The sequence below is a fragment of the Limulus polyphemus genome, unplaced genomic scaffold (genome assembly GCF_000517525.1).
Source record: "Limulus polyphemus unplaced genomic scaffold, Limulus_polyphemus-2.1.2 Scaffold58, whole genome shotgun sequence".
NCBI lineage: Eukaryota > Metazoa > Arthropoda > Merostomata > Xiphosura > Limulidae > Limulus > Limulus polyphemus.
In genome coordinates, this window is record NW_013665668.1 from 328,831 (window position 1) to 355,138 (window position 26,308).

Consider the following 26,308-nt stretch of genomic DNA (forward strand, 5'->3'; position numbering starts at 1 on the left):
ATTACCCATTTAAGCCGTCTCCAGCCATTATTAGTTTCAAAGTGGGTTCCTCGTCATCGAATTATTTACTTACTTCTGTCTTAGTCGATAAAAACAACTGAAACTATTGAAAGTAATTTTCAAATAGAAAAACCGATTGTTTTATTCTAGGAAAAATGTATTGTTCATACTATTTAAATTACAAAATATGCATACATTTCTTCTCTATGCTGATTTATAGATAAATGTACAATCCATAAGTCAATCTTCTAAAATTCTTAATATCATTATTTTGTATAAGTGGCAGTGTGTAGATTAAATCTTGTGAAAGGTTGGATGACATTTCAACAAAACTAAATTTAATGATGGGATGCATCTCTTTCCAAGACCAGTCTCACCGTTCTTATCATTTTTATTTTCATACGAAAGTTTCCAGGATAACTGATTAGCTTTAAAACAACATAGCAGATCATAAAGCTATGATCAGTATTACACATTCATTAGGGTTAGAATAAAATTAACTTTACAGCTATGTGAAAAGGAAAAAAAAAAAAGCTTCTGTGTCATTAAAAATTAATTGATTTTAAAACAAGTGCAACTATAATATGTATACTTAAACTGTACTTAAAATTCAGGAAATTTACAAACAAGATTGTTTTTTATAACCAAAAATTATATGATATTTATTTAGATATGCATAACTTGAAAACCGAATGTTTAATTTAGTAGTAACTATATAAAAATAAGTTTATTTCTACTCATTTAGTTCTCATCAGTCTTTGATTTTTATGATTGGCCAGCAATATGTTTAGACACATTGTTACCAATAATGCATCATAAATAATTAATTTCCAGATTATGTGCTTAATCAAATGAATATTTTTTTATTTAAATAAAGATGTTATAGTTATATTTCTTATAACTTTCCAGCATGAGCAATGGAAAAAAGGTAGGCCTACTTAGCGTGGACTTTGTAGTTCATGAGATACATGGTAATGAAGATTTTGCATATTCTAACACTGTGGAAAAAGCAGGTTGTTCATGGAAACCTCAGTCCTGGAGTGAGATGATCAAGAAGTGCAACTCTTGTAATCCAGATTCTGCCTGGTCTAGGGAGGTAGTTTTTTTTTACTGTATTTTCTGTTCCTTAGTAATCCAGATTCTGCCTGGTCTAGTGAGGTAGTTTTATTTACTGTATTTTATGTTTCTTAGTAATCCCGATTCTGCCTGGTCTAGTGAGGTAGTTTTATTTACTGTATTTTATGTTTCTTAGTAATCCAGATTCTGCCTGGTCTAGTGAGGTAGTTTTATTTACTGTATTTTCTTTTCCTTAGTAATCCAGATTCTGCCTGGTCTAGTGAGGTAGTTTTATTTACTGTATTTTCTGTCCATTACTTCAAAAATTTACAGATGTAAGAAAAATAATCATATAAATTGAGTTTTTTACTGTATTCAACAGTTGATTGAGAGGCTTTTACAAACTGTAGAGCCATCACTGAGTTAACTGAACACAAAAATGAAAGCTTTAAATTATTACATTATTTCTGAGTTACTAAATGCAAAGGACATGATATGAGTAAAACAATGAAAGTATAAAACAGTATTTTAACTTGTTCAAAACAAAAAATTAATACAAGATGAGAAAGCACTCGAAACCAAAATGCCTAACAATTGTAATACAAATTGCATAAATTTCAGATATTGTTTTCAGGAATCTCTGATTTTAAATCTGAAATTGACAAATTAAGAGAAGTGTTAAAAATATTTGAAGCTTACATGATTTTGTCACAAATATTAAGCAATTAGCTTAACTAAGTTTGCACATAATTACTTTTGATGATGAATTAAAACCAATTAACAAAAACATTTTGTGTTCAAGTTCATTTGATTCAAAACCTCACAGAGCTTTAAAGATTTCATTTAACTTTTTTGTTCATATATATATATATGAATAAATATAACTTTTAATCACATCTATAAAGGATAACATTTCAAGTAAGAAAAGGTTGTTTTTTGTGGCATGTTCCATAATACAGTTACTAAAATCGTATTTTCAGATCCTCAACAATTACAAACATCTCTAAGCTTCCTTTCATTATTTTCATACTTAGTTAATTACTCATAATTTTTGAAGAAACAAAAAACGAAGATAATATGAAGGTGTATTTCCAAGTTGTTTTTGTGATGATAAGTTCAATTCTATGTTAGAGAGTTTTAATTTTTCTTACTATGGAAATGTATAAGGAAGCATTTTTATGCTAAATATCTGAAAATAATATAAAGTTGTTTGGAGAAAAAGTGATGAATGAAAGTGCTGAGCACAGCAGCTACAAACTATAAAACTTGTACTAACCAAATTAAGGCTTAGGTGAAATAATGGATTGCATTTCATTACCTGATGGGTAATAAGCCATACAAGGAAGTAAATATCAAATGAAGAATCACTAAAAGTCTTCAGGGCAGACCTCTGACTTTCCAAACTTTTATTCACTGCTAATTACTAGGAAGCAAGAGACATGGGTAAGACTACAGTATTTGTATAATTGGGGCTTTTTCCTTTAATTGACTCATTTTTTTAATTGGGAGTTTCTGTTTATATAGTAGAAGGGACTGACATAACACACTGGTTTGAGTGTAATTTATCTGTATTTATTTTTATTTAATTTGAATTTTTAAGTAGTGTACAGTGTTGGCTTACTAAAATGCATACTCAGCAGAATTAATTAGCTTTTGTATAACTCAAGTTTTAAAAGGTGAATTGTATTTTTGTACACTGTAATTAGAGTAAAACATGCCTGCAGTTGCATACATTATTGCCATTGTAGATGTTGGATTTATGACAGAGAAGATACTGAAGGAATTGGTGACAAATGAGAAAATCAGTGAAAAAAAGATAACTTCAATTTAGGATGGAGAGTAAAGAGTGCTTGCTGTTACTTGTGCTTATGTTATAGGATAAGTCTCCCCTACAGAACACATTGATGTACAATGTGGTATGCTTGGATCCATGTGAAATGGCCAAGGATCAGGAATCATGTATGAAAAAGCTTAAAAAAGGTACCACAAATTCTTGCTGATGAGAACAGCTGTGATGACATACTCGGGCAGAACAGGCTGTACATCAGTGACACTGTAAATAACAGAAAATTAGAATTAACAGATTTTGATTATGCTAAATGTAGGGTGGATACCGTTTTCTATGAAATAATGGTAGGCAGCAATGCATTTAAAATGTTGTGCAGGTCTTGCTACTTCTGTCACATGGGAATGCCTCAGTGGAGAGTGGCTTTTTAGTGAATCATCAGATTGAGGTTGAAGATCTTCAAGAGGAAATATATGTATGTAACCTTTTATGTAACCATCTCAGTTCAGTTGGGGGGATGCAGAACATGCAGCTGGTGCAAGGCAACAGTACTATACCTACCTGAAGGAGGAAAAGAGATGCAAGGAAAACGAAAGCAAAAACCACTCCTGGATGAAATTGATGAATTAAAGAAAAAGAAACACCACATTGAGAAAGATGTACATGCTCTTGAGAAATCAACTGATGAATTGGCTTTGAAGGCTGAAAGCACATGAAAGCTGACCTTGATTGCTAAATGAATCAAACAGTTTGCTCTGATTGGCTGAAGACAAACTTGCAAGTCTGCAACCTGTAAAAGAAGAACTGGATGAAAATATCAAAGAACTTAAAAACATTTAAAAAACAACAGCAATACACATTGTAATGTAATGTGAAACTAGAATTTTATAAACTTCCTGCTCATTAGCAGGCATGTCTGCATGGCACTAAATGTAAAATATGAAGAAAACACGTTCTAATTTGATTTTCTGCATGCTGTCCGAAAGTAAAATGAAAATGAGATAGCTGACAGGTAGGAGGCTTGTAATTACACAATTGTACTTGACATGATAACATAGCCTGCTTGTAACTTGTGTTTATTTAGTTTTTCATAATCATAGTCATCATTAATATAACAGAAAAAGCACACATTCTTATTCAATGTAGGTCTTATAAGAAACTAAATTGAGATGGTTGATAGGTAGGAAGCTTGTAACTGAACAAAGTCATAGAAAAGTCATGGAATTCTTCTTTGACCAAATTGTATGAACCCTGGATAACATCTGTTCTCACTGATTATTGTGATACATTATTGGTGAATATAAATTATTTTAATTTTCTAGCCATGCTAAACTAATATAAGATACATTTCACCCAACTATACAATTCATTTCATGTCCTATGTATCTTTAATTCTCAACCTGTAGTATGTCCTGCAATATATATATGCAAGTTAGAATATATCAGCAGGTGTTGTCTTAGCATCAAACAGGATATTCAAATCTTGTCCTTCAGTCTTTGAAACTGATGTAGTTGAAGAGTGATAACAACTGTTTTCACTAATTATCATGAGATATTATTGAGATTTCAGCTATAAGTATCCATAACATCGAGTATACCCAACTGATGAATCAATGCATTCTAATCATAATTATAAGTTTTTGTTTTGAGATGTCCACACTCCTAGTTATATTGGTCTATTAAATAGCTACATTAATTTTTAGTTCTGACTTGTCCAGCTAGCTCTCTTTGTTCAGAAATTATTTTTATGCTCCAAAATTCAATTATTTTATACTAGGAATATTTTGGATTTTAGTTTTTAATCTTATCCCAATTTTACTTTGTTGGAAAGCTTTCACCTTGCAATATAAAAAATCTATGATAAATGTTAAGGATTTTTCACCTTTCAGAAGCCTACATTGCTTTAAGTCTTAGAGAGTTAATTACGACCCAAATAAAGAAGGAAAATTAGGTATATCCTTTATTGTCATACTTTACAGCTAGTTAAAAACTGCTATCTGTTATTAAACCTAACAAAATCTTTGTACATATACATCCTGTATTCAGTTAAATATAGCTGTAATATAGCATTCTGATACGTTAAGCTTTTTTGATTATATATAAAATTTGTTAAAATGTTGTGCTACTTGGTACTTTCACACATTTACATCTTATTAAAAATAATGGCACTGTAAATGACCATCAGTCAATTTTACAAATTTTCTTCAACAGTCATTATCACGAATCACCTTCATTCTTGGGCAACACATACAGAATTAATTACCCAGTATAGCTAGCTCAGAGGTTTAATAAACCTTTTAGCTTGGGGTAAAAAAGTTTTATGTTTATTAATATCTTATTCTACTTCAAATATATTTTACAAATTAGAACTATCAAAGCTGCTTTGTGGAAGGACCAGAATCCCAACTTTTAAGAGATGCAGACCTATCAATTGAGTATCAGGTTTTGAATAGTGCTGCTGATAACAAACTTTTGTGGAGTTCTGAATCTGCTAACTTTTATGTTTTTGAGGCAATTGTCATGGATTCAAATTTGAGGTTAGTGCAAATGATAGAAATTAAAAAAAAATTATTTAGCCAACACTTGACTTTAAAAATGTCCATTTAAAGAAAATTATGTTAAGCATGTTTATTCAGTGTGTATGTTGCATTGTAAGTACTAAAAATTACAAAATGAAAATTAGTGGGTCATAAAAGTCTCGGAATACTTTGCTTGTTTTATGTAAAACAAATATATCACAATATATCTCTGCCAATTGGGGTATGGAAAAAGAATTATTATCTGTGATGCGACTCAAAAATATGTTTATACAAATAAAGAAGTGCATATGTTGTTAGCTGTATTTTCAATGTTATGATTTAGTTGTTTGCTGGGGGGCCTCATCATTTTTGATGATGGCAATAACTAGAAACAAGGGTACATCCTTAATAAATATCAGTAACCAGTTAGCAAAGAGTAGTGAGCAATGAATGAAAGATTAATAAGTTATTGAATATTCTACGAGTGTTTCATTTCAGTGTTAGACAGCAGAAGTTATTGTATCTATCAAGGACTGGCATGGCCAGGTGCCTAGGACACTTGACTTGCAATCTGTAGGTCACAGGTTTGGATCCCCATTACCAAACATGCTCGTCCATTCAACCATAGAGTTTTATAACGTGACAGTCAATTCCAGTATTCATTGATTAAGAGTTGGTGGTGTTGACTAGCTGCTTTCCCTGTAATCTATCACTGCTAAGTTTGAGAGAACTAGCAGAGATAGCCTTCAAGTAGCTTTGCGTGAAATTCAAAACAAAATAAACAAAGCATCTTTCAATTAATCAGTAAGGAAATTCTGTAAGTTTTGTGTTTTTTAGTTAGACACAGGTAACATCAGTATTGTTGTAATTTTGATTTTTGCTAGGGGGGGGGCTGCTAATGATTATGATATAGTAATAATCAAGAAACTTTGACTAATATCTAAATTGTTACATTAGTTATCAATACAAGTAATGAAGGAGCAGTTAGTTCTGTGTTTAAGAATTCAGTGAAATATTCAATAGTTGTTGATGGAGAGAAATTAGATCAAGTAAAGTTATTCAGTAAGAGTTAATACGTAAGTTAAGTGCTTTGGTTTTGTATGAATTTCATACAAAGCTACTCAACGGCTACTGTGCTGGCTGTCCCTAATTTTAGCAGTGAAAGACTAGAGGGAAGACAGATAGTCATCACCACCCACTACCAACTCTTGGACTACTCTTTTACCAACAATTAGTGGGATTGGCCATCACATTATAATGCCCCCATGGCTGAAAGGGCAAGCATGTTTGGTGGGATGGGGATTTGAACCCATGATCCACAGATTAGGAGTCGAGCTTCCTAACCACCTGGCCATGTGTAGATTAATTAGTCACCATTTGTTATCATTCAAGAAAATTTCAGTGTATTAAGCCTACAGCTTGCATCAAAGTGAATATAGCCTGTAGCAAATAATATTTAGGAACAAATAAATTTTTATGATTATGTGCACAGGACTTACCATTATTGTTTACCAAATGAACCCACCCAATGATAGGATGTGTTACAACACTGGTGTCAGAAGAGGGAATATTTTGGTGAAAATAAAATTGAACTTTGACTAAACTTTACCCTCACAATTATGACAACCCAATTACAAACTGAGAATGAAACATTATTAGAAATAATGAAAAATTTAAAAGTAGAATAAGAAAGTAGATCAAGAGAATAATTAAAAGAAAATATATAATGTTTAGAAATGAAAATAAATGTGTTGTGGAAGTACAGAGGGATTACAACAATAAGACTGATGAAATACAGAAAAGGATGAAATTACAAAAATGAAGATGTGCAGAAAAAATTATAACAGCAAGATCAGTGAGGTAGAACATAACATCAAAGATAGAATAAGATATTTGGAAAATAAGTTGATAAATGGAAAGATCAAAATAGCCATGTATCCTTTCTACATCTACCTAAGAATTCCAGTCTAAAACACCATTTACTACAAAATATGGAATATACCTGTTTGGTTTACAACTATGTCTCTATCATATATAGTTCTAGAATTTAGCTGGGCAGTTTAACATTGTCCAATTGAGAAACCAATGGAAAGGTACTATGGGAGGCTTATCAGGTTCAGTTTGAAATAACATCCAGAATAAAGAGGCAAAATAGTGAACAACAAGCTATTCATTTTGCTGTCCATTTAAAAGGACCAGTTTTAATGGCATTAGTAGCTGCTTTATCCAACAGGTTCACAGTGACATATCAGAAAGAAGTGTCCAAATCAGTTAAATCAGTATTATTGTGTGGATTAAATTTTGCATTATTTTTATGAAATAATTCAATAGAACCCAACCAATGATAGAACATAGTACAACATATATAGCTTTTATACTTGGATTTGTTAAATACTAAAATATAAAACAAGGTTATTACATTATTATTATACACTATTAGCACTGATTAAGGAAAACCTGGAAAGTCCAGAAACTTATAAGCAAGTCCTGGTAAATGATGATATTTAAAATATTAAAATGGTCTACTTCATATTGGATTATTTTTATAATGTCTTGTTTTCAGTGTGACTTGCCATTTTGCAATCATTCGTAGGCTAAGGTACAATGCTAAAATCTGGGATGCAATTCCCCATGGCAGACATAGCAGATAGTTCAATGTGGCTCCATTATAAAACAAACAAACGCTTTGTGGGGTTCTGTTGCAGTTCCATGTGTGTTCCTATATATATATATATATATATTCAGTGTTATCATTTCAGTCTTGTGAGTAATGTTAAAAGTAATTATTAAATAAATTAAACATAATGGTCTTTACAAGTGTTAAACACAATAACACTGTTAAAATGGTTGTGTGTTCTCCACTAAAACATGAAATTCTATGTATGAAATCTATTGTTTAAGAACTAATTAGGTCAGAAAAATGTCAGTTACCTTTTTCCTTGTCTATGCACTATTAGTAAATTATGTATCGAGATATAACATCTAAATTTTGCTATATTATTGTGGTATGTTAATATAACCATGCATTTATGTCTTCTCTGTATTATCATATAGTATTATTCTAAATTTATCAGTTACTTTTGAGTATGTGCACATTTCACACAACTCATGACTGAGAATGCTGCTACGTGGTTTCACTCTAGCTGACTTTATTATTCTTAAATAGATAATGCCTGTATGGGGGGGTATTACTGCCATTCTGCAGTTTGTGCAAGGATATTGAAGCATCCTTCAATGGTAGTCAGATAATATCTCGAGGTCAAAGCCTCACCTATGTTTGATTAATAATGAACAGTCACATGAAAAATGCTTATCATTCTGGGTAAATACAATGTTTTTTCAAAGTAAGGAATGTTGGATTTAGTTATTATGGTACATGGATTCAGCTTGAGCAATTTAACTAAAAGCAAGTACACACACTATGTTTTACATGTGAGATAAATAAATACTGTTCATTTAGTGTTTCATTTTGTATCCATTCTCATGACTTGGTTACTCATAGATATAGCATTTCTCTGTAAGTAGTATCTTAACCAAATCTCCTGTTATTAAGTGGAATTATTCAATCATCCGTAAGTTTCTCTGGATATACGGTGTGGAAAGTATTAGCAGTTTTTCTAACAATTCCTAAACAACCATGGTAAAACAAAATTAGGATCAGTTTCAACTGTTTTTTATACAGTGTTGAACCTAAATGGATAAGAGAAATATTAACTGACTTTAGCCACTTTTCAGTAAATATTCATTTTAATGTCACTGTACGAGATTATTATCATTATTACTAAAAGTTAGCACATTGATCATACTTTCAAGTGAAACACAAAAATATCAGCATTTCTCTTACATTGGACATCTACATTAGCACTGGTGATAAGAACCAAAGTATAAAAATGGTAGGATTTTAAAAAAACATTCCATACTTGTGTTCATGAGGGAAAAATAATTGTTCCTTTCCAATGGAAAATTTAACTTAAAACAAAATATAATAGTTTTTCCTTCTTAGATTTTGTCAATGAAATTAAGCTATTGCAATTAAACTTCACAAGCCTACCTGTAAAACAAAATATAAACTATCAGAAATTAATATTAACTTCTGATCAGTTATCTATTTAGATTGAAACTAAAATTTAACCTAATATTAGTAATAATTAGAATGCATTTTTTCATCAGTTTGGTAACTTTAATGTTAATAATATTTTCAGGCATAATCCCAATAACATCGCACAAAGTTTGGCCAACTTTGGAAATTAAGGTTAGGCCTAAATACATATTAAGCTAGCATTCCAAAAACAGTCTTTATAATAAAAGTATAATAATAAAAATAAAATTAGATGTATTAAACATTCTAACAAATACTGTTAATGAAAGTAGTAATATAGAAAAAAATATAATATACCTTACCTACTCAATATAAAAACACCATCAGTCAGTCCTCCACTCTGCCAAACACACCCATAAAAAAAAAAAAAGTAGGGATTTGTCTTCATCTCACTGGACTTCAACTTTTTCAATTTTGGGTGATTATAGACTCAGAAACTTTCACAAGTAATGGCTATTAATGTTCTGATTTAAATATTGAAACTTCATCTTTGCAGAATCAACATTGTCTTTCTAAATCAATGTATGTTCGAGATCATATGTTGATTTAAAAAGAAATAATAATAATCTAACTTGTTTTTTGACTAATGATGCATAAAAATTCGAATCTATTAGTTATCAAATTTGTGAAACAAAATTCATAAATGTAGATGTATTCACATTATACTGTGAATTGTTTCTGTGTGAAACATTTGAAAACGTGTTAATTTTTTCTTTTGTAATAAAAAAATTAGTATATCATAAAAGTATATTTTTCATATGCTTTTATAGTCTTAGGTTTTAAAGGAATGTTAACTGTTTGTTCCAGTAATTTATTTTTATCTTTACAGTTACTGTGACCTTCGAACTAAGTTTGCTGTTATAATTCATGGGCTTCCAGTCAAACACATATTGCCTACTCTTGTGATCCTATTTTCCACTTTGATTTATTTATCTATCAGTATATTAGTATGCTTCTGCATTCATTACTATTCTCTGAAATATAAACTTGGAGTGGAAAAAAAGCTGCAAATCATGGATGAAATACTAAAGCAAAAGGAAAAATAGATGCTCCACTAAATCAAATTTTAATTAACTGCAAGTGCTGATTTTGTTAGTTTGAGTCGCTATCATACATGTGAAATATAGTTACTTCTTTTAAAGCTTTTTTTTTCTCTTTAAGTTAAAACAATATTACATAATGGGATTAAGACTGGTGGTAAATCTGATAAATAATAAAGTATGTACCTTCATAATAATCTACAGTAATTCCTTAAATAAGCATAAAATGATTTAAATATATTGTCATAACTATTTGTTTTGCACTGATTAGTTGCTCCATCAGGGAGGGACTGATGGAATATATAGTTGTTCAAAGCTTAAAAGGTGTTGTACTACTTTTTCTTGTTTAAACAACTTACTAATTTCTTAAACTTATTTAGTTTTCAGAAGTTTTTAAACTATAGCTATTTAGACTTGACATAACTATCTCAGATGCCTAAGATTAATGTTTAAAAAATATGCTAGAAATTTCACTTCAAGCTAGAAAACATAGTACATATTAATAATAATTCATACAAACTTCTTGCACTGATATTCTGTACAAAAAGTAAAATAAAATAGTTCCAATTGAATGTATATTGGATATTTTTTGACTAACACATACTGGATATTTCTTTGACTAATATTTCAACATCATGGTTTTTTTGGCAATTTTGTAATTGGTCTAAACAGTGAAAAAGCAATTTTTTATAAATAATTAGATTCACATTAGAAAACATGTAACTGCTTTCACCACAGTGATGTTTTTTTTTTCTTTTTTCTCTTTAGTTGGCAACTTTTGAAAGTAAAGATAAGTACAGTATTTTCCATAAATAAAGTGTACCATGGTGAATTTAAAAATGAAAAGGTTAGAATCTGTTGTAAGTGTTTAGACTTTAGTAGTATCTCAAAAAATCAAATCTGTAATCTTTCTTCTTGAAATGAAGCATCAAGATGAAACATATAATACTTTCTTATTACTACATTTTACTGTCTAGGAATCCCACAATCAAACTGTAAATATTTTAGATACAAAATATGGCACAATATAAGTTTCTTTCAGTTCATTAATAATAAGAGAAGTGCTAACATCCTAGAAATCTCCTCATTCTTCACTACCCTCCGCTTTCTACTGACCTTTGTTACTAATGGCTTTTTTCACCATCCTTTGCTTTGTATTAATGTATATTACTAATAATGTTCTTCACTATCCTCTAATTTCTATTGCTATATATATAAATATATATATTACAAATAACATTCTTTACCATTCCGTGCCTTCTATTAATGATGTTCTTCACTTTCCTATGCTCTCTATTGACATATGTTACTAATAACATTCTTCACCATTCTCTGTTTTCTATTGACAATGGAATTTTCTTTATCACAGTTCCTTGAAGAAAATGCCATTGTATATTTTGATACAGTGTTTTATTAAATCCTATGAAAGACATCTGGTAGATACAAAAATAAAAAATACATTTTAATCATCTTGAGAGCAATAATGTTGCTTTGTAAGTGTTATGTCAAGTTCCTCCTTTAATTTACAAAGTACTGACAATTTTGACAATCTACGAAAACCTCAGTATCCAATTCTCTGACGATCCATTAAAACCTTAAAATAGAATATTCACTGAAATCTGTCATTCAGATAAGATATTGATTGGCTTACATTAAAAATATTTAGTATATTTTTTTTTATTATAGTCATAAAACACTGGTAATAAACAGTACTTAGTGGTATAAGCTCATACCTAGCATAGTATACCAAATGTATTAAACTTGAAGAGGCAGTGAAATGTTCATCAAACTATAAATAATTAATTTAAAAATCTTAGTTATATCAAGATGAAAGAAACATTATCAAATTGTAAATAAAAAAAAATTGTCATAATAGAAGTAACTTAAATGTTATTCAATGAAAACAAAGTTAAATATTTTTTAAAGCTATCATATGGGATTTAATGTTAAGCAACTTTTAAACCTTACTTTATGTACTCAAAAGTTTTATTTAAAATGCTGTTGGTATAATTTCCAGAGTATTTAACAGATGAGCAGTGTGAAATTCACAACTTAGAGGGTATAAATTTCGATTTTTATTGGTAGCATAAAGTACTTAATTACAATGAGATATCTGGGGAGTCCAATACTATATTAAGCAGTCTGTATAAGACTTACACCTTTGTCAGCCAGCTTAATACAATCCCAGCTCTGGTTGAAGCTACCCAAGACCAGTTGAGACAGACTGGAAGTGCTGTTCATAAACAAAATCTTCCAGTCAGAGCTTTTTCACCAGCAGATGAAGATGGTAAACAATGGGGCAAACATTAGACTTTTGGAGCTGGAAGGTATCCTGCCAGGACAACTACGGATCATGAACTGCCTGCAAACAACTCATTGCTCTGTCACTCACTGACAAGTCTGAGTGTCTGGATCCTAACACTGTACCCCTGATGTTGAGGGTATCTCAGCCAGGTGTTGGCCAAGAATCTGTAAGGGAGAAGCTTTGAATACAACCACAGATCCCTGTGATTTAGGTGAAGCAGATCTTGCCTGCAAAATTCAAGAGTGTGGAGAAAATAGATCTTGATTGCTTCCAGTACAACATTTGATCTTGAGTTTGGACAGTCCAGGTCTTGATTCTTTTGAACCATTGAATGATACACAACTTTGGGAGTGGTAAACAGCCATTGCTGGGGGTGGTTCAGTGCAGTAAAAAATCAAACAATCCATTAGGCCGAGTTTAAGGCTTGGAAAAAGGATGGTGCCGAAAACTTGAATGCTTGCATGGATGACCTGCACCATTTACATTTTAAGGCTTATTCTGCAATGGCCTAAGTGAATTGTGAGGATAATCTCATTGATAACTTCATCGAGGGGCTACTCAGTAGAATAATGAAACATCACTTGGGTGTCAGAGTTATTTTCTCCCTTACAGTGGCATTTTATGTAAAGTTATAAGGTGGTAACTTTAAGCCAGTTGCAGAAGAGGAGAAAGCCTGCTGTGAAAATACCTCAAACAGACCATCCTTCCAAAGTACCTGCATTATGTCAAGCCTGATCTGGATTCTAGTGAACAGGTCGAGCTAACTACTTCTCCCATGGTGTTCATGCCTTTGCCTATGAAGCCCCTGCCCAAACATCACTCAGAATGGGAGAAATAAATATATACTTCAGATGTAGTGACTGCTCATACCTTGCCATGCAGCAAGGTTATGGGTTTCAACAGATGGCACAGCAAGTGGTAGATGCTGCTGATGCTCCACCTATGGGAAACAAATACAGTTCAAGTTGGGCCTGGCCACTAACTGAAGGAGTGCAACAAATAGCTATGTCAAAAGGTTTGGTAGTTATCCCAATTATCAGAGTTGGTCTGGAGCTTTGTACATGCTTTTCAAAGTACACAGATAAGAGATAGTTCCTTGTTAATACATGAGTGGCCAGGGCATTGGAAGATCTTATGGTATATCAGGCACTCCTAGCAAAGCCACCAATTCAAAAAGTTGACACTGAACTTGTTCTGAGAAATGGAGATAGACCAGACTAGATGTGAATGGAGAGTCATATCTCTTACTGTGTCTAGTAGGAATTGCTGAAATAATGAAGGTAGACACCTGTTCTGGCACTGGCAACCTTGAGAAGTACTTCCTGCAGAGACTATTAGTCAGTTTTGCCTGTGCACTCAGTGAACTGATGTTTCACAGGAGAGTTATCCAATGCTGACCATGGACTGCATGAGTGTATGTGGTGGAGAGAATTATAGTACCTCCGTATATACAAGTGATGTTTCATAGTTTACTGCTAATGGGATCTAGTGCAGGGATGCTGTATAATGTTGTTATAGAACTCACACAAGAAATTCACCATCTCTTGTCCTGAAAGCAAGTAGCATTAGTTGTTCTGCTAGTATGAAAAATCAATTATTCAGCTTCCAGCTGGAATGGTCATCAGCATGGTAAGAAAGGTGGATGTGACTGAGGCTAATGGTGATGCTGGGTTGCAACAGTTGGGTCATGTTTAAGAGTGAGTACATGACTGCCCAAACATCTGAACTTGATAGTTGAGAATTATGAAAACAATATGGACTCAGTATAGTGGTAAAATTTCAGTGACTTGGTTAAATATGCTTAAGTATTTGGGGGAGCCAGATGGCCAATTTTGTCAAATAATAGTAAATTACTATCACATAAACACAAACAACACACTTCTGATTAAACAACCACTGTGCAGGCTTCCCTGTAGCATTAAGGATGTAACCACTGCTGAAACAGAGCAGAATCATACAGCATTTAAAGGTTCTGTGTTGACATTAGATGGGTGAATACAGTAACTTGCATTGCTGCCTTTCCGATGTTGTGGACAGAATAATGTCTGGATACATTGGAAGGTGACCAATGGTTCAACATCTTAGACCTGACATCTGGATACCAGCAAGTCAAAATGGATGACAAGATTAGGCCCAAAATTTCTTTCAACACTTGGTATGTACGAGTTTCACATAATGCCATTCAGTTTATGTAATTTGCCCACTACGTTTTAGAGGCTAATGGAGCTTTCACTGAAAGGGCTGCTGTGGGAAAGATAGTCTATGTTGATGGTGTTTAGCCATGCTTTCATGTCTGCTGCTGAAAGACTTGTTTGTGGTACTTCAACAGAGAAGAATGGCAGGTATGAAGTTGAAATCAGGGAAATGTGAATGTAGATGCAATTTTTTTATCATATTGTGAGAAGAGATTGAGTTTCTATCAACCTTGCAAAGATCATAGCATTACAGGATGCCTCAACCTGTGATTAAATGACAAGTCTGCAGTTTCCTTGGTTTAATGTGTTACTGACAATTTGTTGCCAACTTATTCAAGATCATAAGATGTGCTTTACAATGGAAACTATGCTGCTAGACTATTGTCATGATGAGTGATCATCAAATAGAGTATGACAAAACATGAGGACATGGTGTGTAACGATGTGGTGAGACTCCAAAATCATTTTAATATAACATACTCAACTCTCTGTATAAAAAAATGACATTTTCAAAACTTGTAACCTAATATTACATAAAGTTAAGAATAAACATAACATAAAACAACACCAATTTTAAACTTATCTTAACCAAAGACCAGTGCCCAATCCAGGAGAAGCCTATACTCTCCAATAAATAATGTAATAATACTAGTCACACTAATAGGTTTAACTGCTGTGGTATGCAAATATTACATACCTTACTCATTAAAAATGTATATTTCTAATCTACAACATTTCATTTTTTTTAAGTTACGATTTACAACATCCTAAATCTGGTAGAATTTGTGTTAAATACAGCTTGAGGCATTACCTTTTGTAGCTTGACTAGTCAAGGTGCTGATCTGTTGTCTCTTGGGATAGTTGCATTGTATCCTATTGACTGTGTATGGGGATATCTTGAAAACGTCACCATGCTATTTGTCTAATTTGTAAGCTTAAGAGAGAATGGGTATTGTGTGTAGCATAGTTTTGGAATTTTCAGATTACACTCATTCCAACCACTGAGGGAGACAGTTCATTTTCTGATCAGGAGAGTAAACACTTGCTGTTCAAGTTCCATCATTGTTTCAATGTGTTTTCTACTTGCTGATTGTGTCCATTTTAACTTTAACTTTATTTTACTCTCAAATTAAGTTAATTTCAGCATACCTTAATTCTCAATACAGTTTACTCTGTTTCTTCTTTTCCTTACTCGTAAAGCAATACTAAATACAGCATTTCAATCTGCCATTTTTCACATCCATTCAGACTTCAATACTGTACCTTATCTTTCATTTTACCTGCAACAAATTGCTTCACCTGCCCTTCTGCTTCTTAGATCCACAAATCTCCTGTTTTCATTGAGAATAAGCAACCGTGGTCTAGGTTTATCCTTGAATTACCACACTGCTTATTAGTTTATACCTATTTGACTCTCTTGAATAGTGTCTTAAAACATTATCTGTCCATACCACTGCTGAGAAGGCAAGCAACATAGCCAGCAGTCCAATGGTCTTGATCACTAGCAAAGATGGATGGAACAATAGGAATCATTTAAGGCTAAAAATGAGGAAGTAAAAAAAAAAAGTAGGTGATGGTGCTTTATGGTGTTATTTAGGTGACTGGCTTCACCGAGCCAGTCTTTCTCTCTTACCAGCCTTGAAGAGAGTTAGCTCAGAATTGTCAGTACATAGAATGTAACTTTTGTTTGGATATAGGGATTGTGGTTAATGATAACAAGATAGTTGAATGTTTTATTAGCAAGTATTATTTTAATACAAAACTGTTTAGTATTTGAGATTTTAGATTTTGAGATAGGAATAATTTTTCGTATGAAATTCCATTTTATAATGTATGTACATATCTCTTGTATTTGTATGCACTTTAAGAGAATGTAAGCTGGAGTTTAACCAAGAAATGTGTGAAAGGGGTACCACTAAAATTTTGCATTGTCATTCTTCTCTGCTGAGGACCACAAGGTCTATTCTCACTTTTAGGCTTCAGTCTACTAGGTTTTTGCTCCATTATGTTACAAATCACCTTTTTAGGGATAATCATAAATTAAGTTTTCCATATTATTGGCATAAATAAAATCATTAGGCAAATTTGTCTTATACCACCTACAATAATAAAAAAACATTAAATGACAAAGTACCCCCCCCCCCAAAAAAAAGACCAAGAGACAACCACAATAAACTCATCATCCAAAGCGACCTTTACAAGTTCAAAGGTAACCCAGATGAAATTAATTTCATACATTATATATAGCATGTATAGAAAAGAATAATAAAATCATATAAATAAAAATGTTTCTTAAATAGCTCAAATTCACTGGACTATAATATTTACTTCATTATGCTCACATAGGTTCTTTTACCTTTGACCCCCATATTTCAACCAGACCTTAACTTGTACTGATTAGATATATGTATGCCATGAAGTATTGTATGAACACATTTTTCTGTTAAATAGTTTGAACACACAAAACTACGGATTTGGTGTCAAGGTAAATGATGAAGAAATTCTGGTATTTTTACTTTGTCCATTAATAATTCATTTTTTGTTCTTCCCAGAAATAATACTGTAAAAAGTTAAATTATTCAAATATAATTATATTGTTATTAAATTATTTTATAGTTGGAGTAGACAAACATACTAAAATGACTTCTGACAATCATCTTATCTGTATATGCAAAAATATGTTTTGTACACAACAGCACCCTCTGTGGAAAAAATATCAATTATCTGAATACTTTGTTTCTGTGACCCCATTGATTTGAAATTGTTGTAAATTTTTTTTTTTATATGTATTTCAATGATTTACTACTTGAATACTAAATCTGTTTTTATTATCGATCTTACCTGTCCTCCTTTACACATTTATGCACTCAGGATATTTACAGGAAGAATAGAATAAAACTTATTTGAATATGTTTTTTTTTAAATAGACACAGAGTTGATATAAATGTAAACAACTTTTTAATGTAATATGTCCTATGTGGCAGTTTATGATGTCTATATGCAGCTCTCTTCCACATGATATAAAAAGTATATTACAAGTGTATTCAGCTATATTTGAAACTATATAATATCTTATGAATTTTAAAATTCGTTAATAATCTACAATTCTGTTGGGGCTTTTTGGTATGTGAGCCTTTTAGTAATTTTCAACTACTTTTACTTAAGACTATTTTGAACAAATACAGCACTCACTTTTTTTTATTTTTAGACATGACTTAAAATTCAAATGTTTACAGAACCTGTAAGGACACGTTACTTTTATAGTTATCTTTTATTTACTTTAAGTCTGTATTAACTTAGAAGCCTTTCTAATAACCTGTATAACATATTAATTATATAGATATTGCAGTTAGTTTATATTTTTACCTGATGGGGAAGTATTAAAATAAAACATGCACAAGATATAACACTCATTCAATGCCAACTAGTTAACCTGAAATGGGCAAAACAGTCCTGATGTGTGTATAAATGGTTTGCAAGTTAACTCGAAAGGCTTAAAATGAGAGTAAATGAACATAAATTCATGTTTGATGTGAAAATAGAAACAGCTAAGAAAGTTAAAAGTGCTTTCTGATTCAGTTCACATTCATTCTGGATGAAAACTTACCCTGTAGTAAAATATTTTATCAAAGGGTTTTAGATGGATGTAAATCAACTGTTTCCTTTTCTTTACTAAATTATAATCTGACATCAGGGAAATGGAAACTGTTTCTATGTTCTCAATAAAATAAAGGCTCTTTACAACTACCAAAACTGTTTTAATTATATAGTTTACCAATGTAGCACAGATATGTAAGTACAAAAACAAATTTCACAAGATAATTTAAAATCTTATGAGAAATACAAATGTAAGACCCATTACATTAATGATATTGATTAAACTGTTTTTTGGAAGCAACATATATCTAAACCAAATAGCAAAAAAGAAACTTGGTTGTCAACATTAAGCTGCTCTTATAGAACTTTTGGTACATATAGGATGTTGCATTGAACTCAACAGAATTATAAAGATTAGAGAAATTTTTAATTTATGTGATGTCTCAAACATTAGTTGCCTGAACACATTCTGTAAATGTGTATGGAAACTGACTTCTAGGACAAACTATATAGTAATAATGGAGACTGATATAATTCATACTTTCAGAGATCAGTATTGCTGAGCTTTTATAGAGAACAGAGAGAACATTAACTATGCCCTGAAAAGTAACTGCAAATACTATCTTTCAGTCTAAAATATATCTGAAAGACTGAAGGATCTCCCATATACTATCACAGGGAAGGGGGTGGTCCTGTTTATAAAGTAAATGCATGACTTTGAATCACCTTATAGGTTTAAAAAACAATTGGAGGAAAAAGAAAACATTGTACAAAATGTGCAGTACAACCACTGAAGGAAATGTTTGCACTGATGCTTTTAGTTTAATTGTAATACTTTATGTACATGTCAAATACATGCAATTAATAACAAGGCTAAATTGTCAACATTAGATTATAACTATGGGTCATATATCTATCTGATCAGCTATCTCTGAAAATCTACTACAGTTAAAATTGTCAATTCCATAAATCTGGCTAATGAGCTTGTTAAGTACAGGAGTGCTATAAATTTTACATACTAGCTAATATGTTTTCACTGACCTGCTACAATCATTTCCTTTTTGTTTTTATTATTTAGAAAAAAATAAACAATATTAATTAACTTTGAATGCATCTTACAGACTGGTGGAACACAATAATCTGTATTATGTATCCATAGAGAGCTTTTGATAAATACCTACAACAACTATTACAGAAACCTAGTGTGTAAAAGAAATTCCATTCATATATATAGAATTTTAAACCAAGATATCACTACCAAATTGATGACACATGCATCCTTTTGCAATCTGAAAACGAAATTGTTATTTAAAGGTATGTCTGGAAAACCTTCCTTCTGAATAGGTCACAAGGCTTAACAACACTAAAGTTAGAAAGCATTAAGTAGGCTTTTAGTTCATGGCAGGCCTATTTGCATTTGTTACAGCCATACCATGTTTCTCTGTCTCATTTACACCTAAGTATTTTTTTAAAATGTTTTCAAGAGTATTACCAAAACAATTGCTACTGATAATCACTACTTGTAGGTTAACAAACAAGTCTGATACTTTCAGTCATCCACACAAATTTCTCAAAATTCATGCCTTAGTCATTATACCATCATGTACAGATCTCTAAAAGAATGAAATACACGAAAGACGTTTTCACAAATTATACTGAAACTAGTTAAAATGGAAGAAACATGTACTTCCAGTGGTTTTATAAATATACACCTACCTTTGACTGCATATCATTCAACATCAATGAAACTTCTTGAATATCCAAGTGAACTTTTTTTTTATTTATTTTTTTTCTCTTAAAAATATCAGCTGTCAAGCACAATTATGTTAAAATAAAATGCAAAGTATTAAAGTAAGGATAAATGTAATAACAATTGCACATAATAAAAATACTACCATGAAGTTTCACTTGATATTACTAAATAATTTTAACCAAAAATGACAAGCCACTACTTAAAAAATAAGACCAAAAACAAAATACACTTTCATACGATCAGAACTATAATAGTCAGAACCATAAAATCAGCAGAAAGTGTAAAATATTAATAAATAAATTTTACAGCTGGGAATTAGCATTGTACTATAAGTCTGTAAACACCAACTGGCCATCAAGGTAAAACATTATTGTGGAACCATGCATATAAATATTAAAAACTGTAAATGAACAGAATGAACAATGTATAAAAGCTTACTGAAGGAGGTTTGTAAATACTAAAAAGCTAATATTTTCTGATGAAAAGGACTGATTAATAATGTACAATCCAAAGGAATGCTTTCTTTTCGTCAAGTGCTCATTTAGCTTTAAAATCAAGTTACCTTCTAGATTACTAGATCATCAGTAGGAAGACGATCAACATCTCTTGAATATCACTCTTTACGTACATTACTTATATGTTAAAACAGCACCTCAATAATTTCACATTACAGGCAAACATATATATATAATAAACATGAGAAAAATCCAGACCTTTCAAGGACAAAATATTTTTACATTTTTTGTGTCCCATTTTACAAACCAAAAAAAAAAAAAAGTTTCACCAATTTGATTGTTTAGATTATAATGGAGTTCATTCTTGTCTCACTGATGAAGTAATTATGACTTAATCAGAATTCATAGTACAGTATTCTTTCAATTCTCCTTTTGTTTAAGAAACAGTAGTTCACACTTTCCTAATGTCCAAATTTGATTTTTGGTATCTAAAAATACCTGCTAACATGCAAAGGAAGTAATGATTTAGGTGAAAATCAGGGTTTCATAAGCATTACTTTTTTTCTTCCTTGGTTTCACTTGGTGGCAATCTGTAACACTGACTTGCGTAGATCGATAGTTCGAAACTGCAGTTCCCACTCTGTCGTGATATGAAGTTTGTTATCTAATGTTTTCATTTTACATGATTTTTTTAATATTAACAGTTTTTAACTTCAGAAGCACTACAAACAGTTTTCAAAATCATCACTGGCAGGTTCACAATAAAAATTTTTAAGCATCACTGTTATTATTAAGAGTAAAATATTCCTTGATTTCTTATATGATTTGTTTTCATTTTTTTGCTTCAACAAAGTTCTGAATCCATTAATCTAACTAAGAGAGAAGTTGAAATGCCACTGAAGCTAATGAGTTTTCTCAATCATTCTTTAAGCAGCATTTTCAAGTAGCAGGATGTTCCTGAACAATTTATCACCAGTTAAAATACAGAGAGAGAGAGAGACAGATGGTTTTTATCCAGTATCCAACCTTGACTTATGATGTTTCATCAGAGCATACACCCATTCCAACATTTTACTGAAATGCTGGTTTTTAAGGCTCAAGTTACTGTCTATCGCAGAAGTTGACCTGTTAGTCTTAACTCTGTTCGTCGTATTTTAGAAATCAGCCCAAAACTAACTCATAAACAATTCTTTGAAGATCACCCGCAATGCAAAAACTATTAATGGTAAAAATGTCTTACCAGATAGAACAACACCATACTATCAAAAATCTTCCCAAGAGTGATGAAAAATCTTTGTATTTCTAGTGACTTTTTGCTGCTTCTTTTGCTGCCACTATGAGTGGATGTAAACTTGCTAAAGGTCGTGCAAGCTTCAGAAATGGGTGCTATAAAGAAAAATCTCAATTTCATAGGAGGAATGGACAAAAACATTAAAACCCCATACTTCTTCTAATAAATACAATGTAAAAGAACTTCAACACTACCCATGAAAGCTAAATATTATAATTACCTTCTGAATAGTTGTACATAACGAATTTTACATGCAGGTTTTCTTTACCTCGAAACCTATCTAAGCAGATACTTCTGAAAGTACAATTCTCATCTAGTGCCTAGTGATGATACAGATTTTATTTCATGTGAGATTATGTGATTTAATTTTACAACTTACTAAACCAAGAAAAAGAAAACCTGAATGTAAAATTAGTTGGAAACTAAACAGCTTTAAACTATTTCAAAATGATGTATAAGTTGTGTGTGTGTGTGCACGTGTATGTATACATCCAAAAACTACAACAAGTCATATAAAGCTTTATAATCATTACTTGTAGTGGCAGAATTCTTTAACAGCTGCTCATTACTTGTACTAAGAGAACTCTTTAACAGCTGCCAGTTCTTCAGGTTTCAGATTTGAGGATATCCTGCATGTTTTCATGGTTACAGAAGGTTGAAAGTACAAAGTATTTAACTTAGCAAACAGTTCTTGTGTTTGCTCAGAAGTACTTTTGGAAAACGTAGATAAACATTTAATGTTCCAATACAAGGATCACCCGCCCAGACAATAGAAACTGAGTTGTTATTCTCAACCAAGCTGACTATGTTTAAAAAAATCCTTGACATTCTTATAAACTTATAAATGGAGAACCATTGTACCATACTTTACATTTTGAAAGTTGTAAGCAATTTTGTTTTAAATAATTAAAAATGTTTGTAGCTAAAACAAAATATAAAAATTTTAGTAATTGTTTGGTAACCACTAAATTCATCATGCTATAAACTTATTTTATATTGCTCAATACATGTTGAAACCCAAACTGGTACATTTATAAAAATTTCCCTTTCTAATGTTTTAGATTGTGGAACTCTGATATGGGAATCTACAATTTCTAACCTCATATTAACAGGAAACAAATGTCTTTACAGTGTAGCATAAAAAAAAAAGCAAGAAAACTACTACACTATGCAATATTTAACCTTCAAACAACTATAGTATTAACAGCACTTAAATGTTCCAATTTCCAACTATAAGTCGGTACATGTTGACAAACTCATACCTTAAGTAATTCACAAGCTGAAAATCGTTTGTCCACATCAACATCCAGGCACTTATCAAGAAAGTCTTGGAAGACTGGTGATAACTTTTCTTTCTCTTTGATTTCAGGTTTTCCATTGGTTGCAATTAAGTAAAGTGCCTGGACACAATAATAAAGTAAAAATTTTAACTAGGAACATCACACTAAATCTAAAATTCCAACAATAATAAAATGTAGAACCATCAAAACTTGGTATACACACATAAATTTCTCACAGCCTAAAAAATAAGTTCTCCAAAAAATCTCTTGCTAATGAATCTTGAAAACCAAAAATAAACTTCTACAAATAGAACACTTTGCAAGTTATACTTGAGGAACTTGTTTAGCTGCAGTATACTTTATGCATTAGAAAGATATTTTGTTTTATTCCAACAAATTGGTAAAAAGCAATTGATAAGAAATAAGGGCACTCTTAATAGAACTGTGTATTTATTATCGGAAATTTGTGTTTCAGATGTAAAATAAGAGGAGTATCAGGATGCTTTACAAGTAATTACAAATTACAGTAGTAAACAAGAAAGAATGAATAAAATCGGTAATTAAAATAATTTCAGCATATTATCCATATAAGGGGCCTCTGATGCTCAAGCAATATCAGTATGATCAATCAGATCTTATTATAAATAGAAAAAAAACTTTCTTGACAATTAAACTTGAAACTAATATTGAAAGGAACAGGTGGTAAAGAATCATAGCAGAATCATTGATATGTGACAAAAACAGGAACCATTTCAGGTAAACGTTCAGCAAGAAGAATTATGTGGGTCGAGTTTGAAGGTTCAATTGTCTTCAAGAAAAAAAAAAAAGTTCCCCATAGTTTTCTACAGGCTTCTATTTATTGTACACACTTTGTTTACAAGTGAAATTAAACATACTTTATTGAACTGAAACTAAATATATGCAATAATCTAATTATTTTAAACTGATTATACGTGTTTGTTTTCTCATTTTTGACCACTTTGAGAATATAATACATTAATTGTTCAAAATGTAATAGTTGTTTTGTGTCTCAGTAGAAAACTAATAATATAAAATCTTGAAACATTTAACAATGAAAAGATTAGTTTCTTATATTTGATATAAACTTTTTCAAAACAAAACAGAATATGATAGGTGCAAAATTTATGAATAACATCTTGTTCACATTTTGACTTTTGTAATCCAATTTCAATATTTTCAACTTGCTATAGAGTATAATGTTATGAGATATTTCTTAAACTTTTTAAAGCAGTAACAAATGAAACAGGAGGGAATCCTCAACAGCTGTGGCATTTGAAATTCTTTAGGGCAGGATTAGAGTAAATCAATCTATGAGCCCTTTTTTCCTTATTTATTAGCTATATTTTTGTATGCCATCAATACCAAGCATGGGATGCAGTATACCAAATTCAATTTTGTTACTCATCAGGATCTCTACCTACCTACCCTCAAATTGAAATTCTTTAAAGCAGGATTAGAATAAATTAATCTATGAGACATTTGGTGTGGTCAAATATATCAATTGAAAGGGTCTGACTTCCTGAGTCCAAAACTGTAATTACATCTCAAATCGGTCAAGAGATGACGGAGGTATGAGCTAAAAGTTTGTACTTGAAAAAAAACAAAAGAAAAACAACTCAGAACCATTCCATGAGCCGCAGATAAAAACTAGATGATCTCTATATGATATCATCAAACCTACTCTTAATTTATAATGATGTTAACTTTTAACTGTTTTCAGACACATCTACTCTACTTAATTGAAAACAGATAGCTTAAAACCTATAACAAGCCTCCTAAATAAATTTATATCTTAATTCAACTTCATTTCAATAAAAGCAAAATTCAGAAAGGTTTCTATTAATTTTTTTTCACACAGAACTGAGAGAATACATAATCAATTGACTTACAGCAAAACAAAAGTTCCTTACCTCTTTGTCAATTTCTTCAAACATAATCTTAAAAAAAGGTATCTCGTAGAAACATAATCCATCAAATAACATACTTTAGTTATAATGATGTACAAATTTTAGTTTTTACTTTCACTTTAAAGCTTCTTTCTTAGAATATTATTTACATTAACATGAAAGACATGAATTGTAGCTACATATTTTTCAAACTGATCAGTTACCCTAAGGGGGTTTTCATTGAGGTAAGGAGGTTCTCCTTCAATCATTTCTATAGCCATGATACCAAGTGACCAGATGTCAACTTTAGGACCATACTGCTTGCGAGTTACAACTTCAGGAGCCATCCAGTATGGAGTGCCAACCATTGTTGTCCTTTTACTTTGTTCAGGAGAGATCTGAGCACAAAACCCAAAATCAGCTGGAAATAAACCAAAAAGAATGTTAAGATTGGATAAAGTAGTAAACACTTCTTGAAGCTGTATAATGAATTCCTAGACAAATACAGATGTTGTAATTACAGGTATGAATCCTTCCTTTTCTTGTGATGTTTACATTCAAATCAAATGTCAATACAAAAGTAACTGACAATGCTGATTTTCCCCCATTCTTTAGTTGTCTAGAAGTCAGGATACCTAATTTGGAAGGTACCTTTAAACATACTCTTAAAGATATCCAAGCTGAAAAGGAGAACAGAAACCTTTCTTGTCAACACTCCACATTGGTGGTGGACACTATGGAACACAGTTACACCCTCAATACTTTAGGTGCATCATACAATATTTTTGATCTGGCTTTAAAGGATACAAATTACAAGGCTCCTTTAACAGAGAAAAATAAATGTCTACTCAAAACATTAACTGTACAATGTTATATGTACAAAACATATATTCTCAGGCATACAGTTGGTTACACTCTTCTATGTTAGTTAACATTCATGAACTTTTTAGTATTATACCTTACTCACTTTTTAATTTAAAAGTAAATATTAAAAAACACAGTTAAACATTGATTTTTGTGTGTCA

At 31.3% G+C, this 26,308-nt stretch overlaps 2 protein-coding genes across 12 annotated transcripts in view; one reads left to right on the plus strand and one right to left on the minus strand.

Annotated features, from left to right (window-relative positions):
- Window positions 1-11,716, plus strand: part of LOC111087037 (cation channel sperm-associated protein subunit epsilon-like) — a 55,264-nt gene extending 43,548 nt beyond the window's left edge. For 4 of the 5 annotated variants that reach the window (XM_022392230.1, XM_022392212.1, XM_022392219.1 and 1 more), the window contains 3 exons: window positions 910-1,096; window positions 5,210-5,379; window positions 10,290-11,072. In XM_022392230.1, coding sequence (XP_022247938.1) covers window positions 910-1,096; window positions 5,210-5,379; window positions 10,290-10,506 — 574 coding nt within the window. In that variant the 3' untranslated portion in view covers window positions 10,507-11,072. Of the gene's footprint in view, window positions 1-909; window positions 1,097-5,209; window positions 5,380-10,289; window positions 11,073-11,268 lie in introns of those variants that run through there. The other variant, XM_022392224.1, reaches the window with a different exon arrangement.
- Window positions 1,181-26,308, minus strand: part of LOC106464238 (serine/threonine-protein kinase PAK 3-like) — a 71,962-nt gene continuing 46,834 nt past the window's right edge. For 4 of the 7 annotated variants that reach the window (XM_022392202.1, XM_022392184.1, XM_022392198.1 and 1 more), the window contains 3 exons: window positions 25,508-25,704; window positions 23,359-23,496; window positions 18,183-22,191 (listed from right to left, as the gene is read on the minus strand). In XM_022392202.1, coding sequence (XP_022247910.1) covers window positions 22,108-22,191; window positions 23,359-23,496; window positions 25,508-25,704 — 419 coding nt within the window. In that variant the 3' untranslated portion in view covers window positions 18,183-22,107. Of the gene's footprint in view, window positions 3,633-11,780; window positions 11,873-18,182; window positions 22,192-23,358; window positions 23,497-25,507; window positions 25,705-26,308 lie in introns of those variants that run through there. The other 3 variants (XR_002611758.1, XR_002611759.1, XR_002611756.1) reach the window with 3 other exon arrangements.